This window comes from Carex rostrata, chromosome 10 (genome assembly GCF_964058835.1).
Source record: "Carex rostrata chromosome 10, lpCarRost1.2, whole genome shotgun sequence".
Lineage (NCBI taxonomy): Eukaryota > Viridiplantae > Streptophyta > Magnoliopsida > Poales > Cyperaceae > Carex > Carex rostrata.
The window spans coordinates 2,591,391-2,594,684 of record NC_135927.1 but is presented as its reverse complement, the minus strand read 5'-3'; the positions used below and the strand labels follow the sequence as shown (position 1 = coordinate 2,594,684).

General features: G+C 33.2%; 1 protein-coding gene across 1 annotated transcript; it reads left to right on the top strand.

Annotated features, from left to right (window-relative positions):
- Positions 1-1,458: 1,458 nt before the first annotated feature.
- LOC144560846 (uncharacterized) lies at positions 1,459-2,554 on the top strand. The gene is made up of 3 exons (XM_078310075.1): positions 1,459-1,509; positions 1,691-1,814; positions 1,962-2,554. Exons 1-3 carry the CDS (start codon positions 1,459-1,461, stop codon positions 2,309-2,311), a joined length of 525 nt encoding a protein of 174 aa, XP_078166201.1. The 3' UTR covers positions 2,312-2,554.
- Positions 2,555-3,294: the final 740 nt, after the last annotated feature.

Below are 3,294 nucleotides of genomic sequence, written 5' to 3'. Positions count from 1 at the left end.
ACGTCATTTTTTTTTATCTGACAAGGTTCTCTTGTAGTAACCTTATAGGTAAAGTATAGAAATACACGATTCCACAACCTTGTACAATTTATTGACACTTTCATACATGATACATGATACATAATACGCATGAACAAGGTTGCAGGAATGTGTGTCATTTTATGAACACGGTGGTGGAAGGCGATTGGATGACAAAGACTTATGTCGGTGGATCATGGCGTGCATAACATCGGCATAATTCATCATATATATTGATTGATGGAGCCGGTGATGGATTCCTCGATATAATTAATGTCATGCAATTTTAGTATCAACGGTTTAATTTAGTTGTTTGAAACCAATATCCGATAAGTATTGAAGTTGAGTTCATCAAACAATTTTGTGAGCTTTATTAACGACTTACTAAAAGTACTCATATTTTGATATGTAGATTGTAAAAATTCAACTCATATTTTGAAACAAGTTCTTTGAAACAAAGATGAATTAATCAAACCATCTAACTTCAAACATCTACAATAAATTTGTCATCAAAATTTGAATCTATGACACCCACATGAAAGCATTAATAACTTTAACCGCTAAACTAAAAACTGATTTTATTTCTTTGTAATACTGAAGATAGATAAAATTTATTGATGAACTTTTATTAATACCAATTGAATGATTAATTAATTAAGTTGATAATTTTGAGAGAAGTTAAAAGACTAATTAATTAGTTTCTTATCATAATTTATTGGGAAAAAATAAAAGAATTTACCTTGTAGTATAACGTGGCTTTAATCTCTGGAGATAGTACTGACAAAAAATTCACAGCAGCATCACAGAAAAGAGAATCAAATGAACACAAATTTTAACATGGTATCGCCCATAGCGCACTCCACAACACACACCCTCTCAATGTTTTATTTCATCTCAAAGTAGTTTTGTTACAACACACACAACACATGAATAATAATAATATTCTCTCTTAATTATCTGTTTAGAGAGAGAGCTTATATGCCCTCACACGCATACAATAATGGAAATAAATCATATGCATGGTATCTTGAATCATCTTCAAGAAATCTTTGGCCGAATTCACCTTCTTGATTTTCTCCTCCAGATCTGGTGTGGCACTGACTACATGTATCAGCTTGTCATTCCAACAAGTACCATTTTTCTCTTTAAATCTTTCAGCTAACTCCGAATTTCTCAAACAAATTAAGTTGTTCCTGCGTGCCAACATACCTCAAGTCTATATAAGCACACCTGTTTCTGCTCCATTGTCACCAAAAGCGTTTGAGGAGATCAAAACAAATTAAAGAAAGGTCACTATAAGTGAGCATATATAGCTTCGAGAAACTTTCTTGTGCTAATTGCCATTGCACTAGTTTCTTGTGCTAATATACCTCATATCCTACGCCTTTAAACTAAGTCATCATAAAACAAGTTATGATCTGCCAAACTCGATCGAGCTTGATGGAATTGTCGTCAGATGATAACTTGTTTTATGATGACTTAGTTTACAAGGTAACATAACAAATAGTTTTGTTGCCATAGAAGGTTTTGATGTAAACTTGAAAATATTTTGTTAATAGGATTTCACCTTTGATTGGTGAATACAGGACTTGTAATACGAAGTCCATGTATTATTATATTAAATGAACATAGGCATAGATAAAAATTTGTTGTATATTTTTTTGAATTACAGGTGGATGAGAGTAGTGTTATTGCCCCAATTAGCAGTGAAGAAGCCTCTTCTTCTGTGGCCAAGTTGCCAGAAGCTGCTAATGATAAGTTATATCCAGAGAATGGGGATTTTATGGTCTCATCAGGTACTTTCTAGTTGTGCGCATTTTTTTTTTTTTTTTTTCATTTCAAAGCCCATAGGCAGTTGTGGGCATTTTTTAATAGAAGAATCTCATGTAAAACTATTGCTTTTTGGGTGAAATTTAACAAGGGTAATATGAACTTCTGTACAGATAAGAAACCATTAGGGAAGTTTGCAAGCTTTCTAGACTCAATTTCTGCACCGCCGGCTTTTGCTGGGGAGCTCCCTGGCAATTTAGACAAGTCAACTGCTCTCCTATCTACGTCTCGTATGGACCCGGTCCATTTGATGGCTGACATGGTACAATTCAACAGTCTAACAGTAACAAGCAATTCAGGTAATGGTGAGATGCTTCTTTACAAATCTGTAGAGTTTGACACAGACCCAAAGTTGTACTGTGGTATATCTTCCGTTTTACGTGGTGGCTTCTGTCTTTTCTCGCTCACAGCATGTATGCTTCTTGTTAGTTATAAAATTGGGCTATGCGTATGTGAGCGCTAGACTATGTTTATGAAGTATGTGTGGGGATTCTATGATATTTATGTTAGTTATATTGGCTTTCATAAATTGCAGTGGATTCTATGATACTGTTTTTTTGTAGCTAGAGTGGGCCTTTTGGTAACTTGAGTCAGTCAGCTCTAGCTCCTTTTGGAAAAAAATTTCCTCTTGTTGCTGTAGTAGTGTCTTGTGCTATACGATCTATATGTTTTTTCATGCGGAATGAAATTTATTTTCCCCATTTCTGATATTCTCATCACTTGAATTCTGATACAACAAAATCCTAATACTCCACATACAACTCCGTGCTAAAACCTACCTAAAAATGAGCTCTCCTGACAAAAGAGGATCGGATACATCCAAGCGGCACCAGCGGAAACAAAGATTTGTGAGATGTTGGGCATTTCTTCTCTTTTGTAGGTTTTCAAAAATAGAAATGTCACCTTGATCATATTTGAATTTGAAATTCAAATTGTAAAAATGTACTGAATCAAGGAACCGTAATAGAGGCTAATATTTTCCTTGCGGTTTCTTTATTTACTAGGGATTTATAAATATCATTATAATAATTAAGAGTTACCATTATATGTATACAAATATAAGATTGATTTATTGATCCATATAAAAATCAGAGATGTGTAAAGGAACCGTGTTCCTGTGATTTTCTTTTTAAATATTATCTGTTACAGCTTGCAGTTTGTGCTTTTTTTTTTGTAAATATTAACTTCATCATCTTATCTGGTTTCTAGTTTAATTATATCTTTTACGACTAAGAAACAAGTTCAAACCTTAAATTTTCATCTAGTTTTGGCTCGTCCTTTAGTTTATTCTAGAAATATATATATGTAGTCTTCCATTCTTGATCTCGTAAACAATCCCAACTATCTATTATTAACTTATAAAAAGAAATGAATAAATGCGTATTTACACAATGGCTTAGTGTATATTGGTATAATATTCAAGTTTACATTCACACTAGTAAAGTG

Excerpts from the sequence above, each read along its gene's own strand:
- LOC144560846 (XM_078310075.1), top strand. The coding sequence starts at position 1,459 with ATGGAATTGTCGTCAGATGATAACTTGTTTTATGATGACTTAGTTTAC. Across the intron at positions 1,510-1,690 it reads ATGATGACTTAGTTTACAAG|GTGGATGAGAGTAGTGTTAT; the intron begins GTAACATAACAA and ends TTTGAATTACAG. Across the intron at positions 1,815-1,961 it reads GGATTTTATGGTCTCATCAG|ATAAGAAACCATTAGGGAAG; the intron begins GTACTTTCTAGT and ends ACTTCTGTACAG.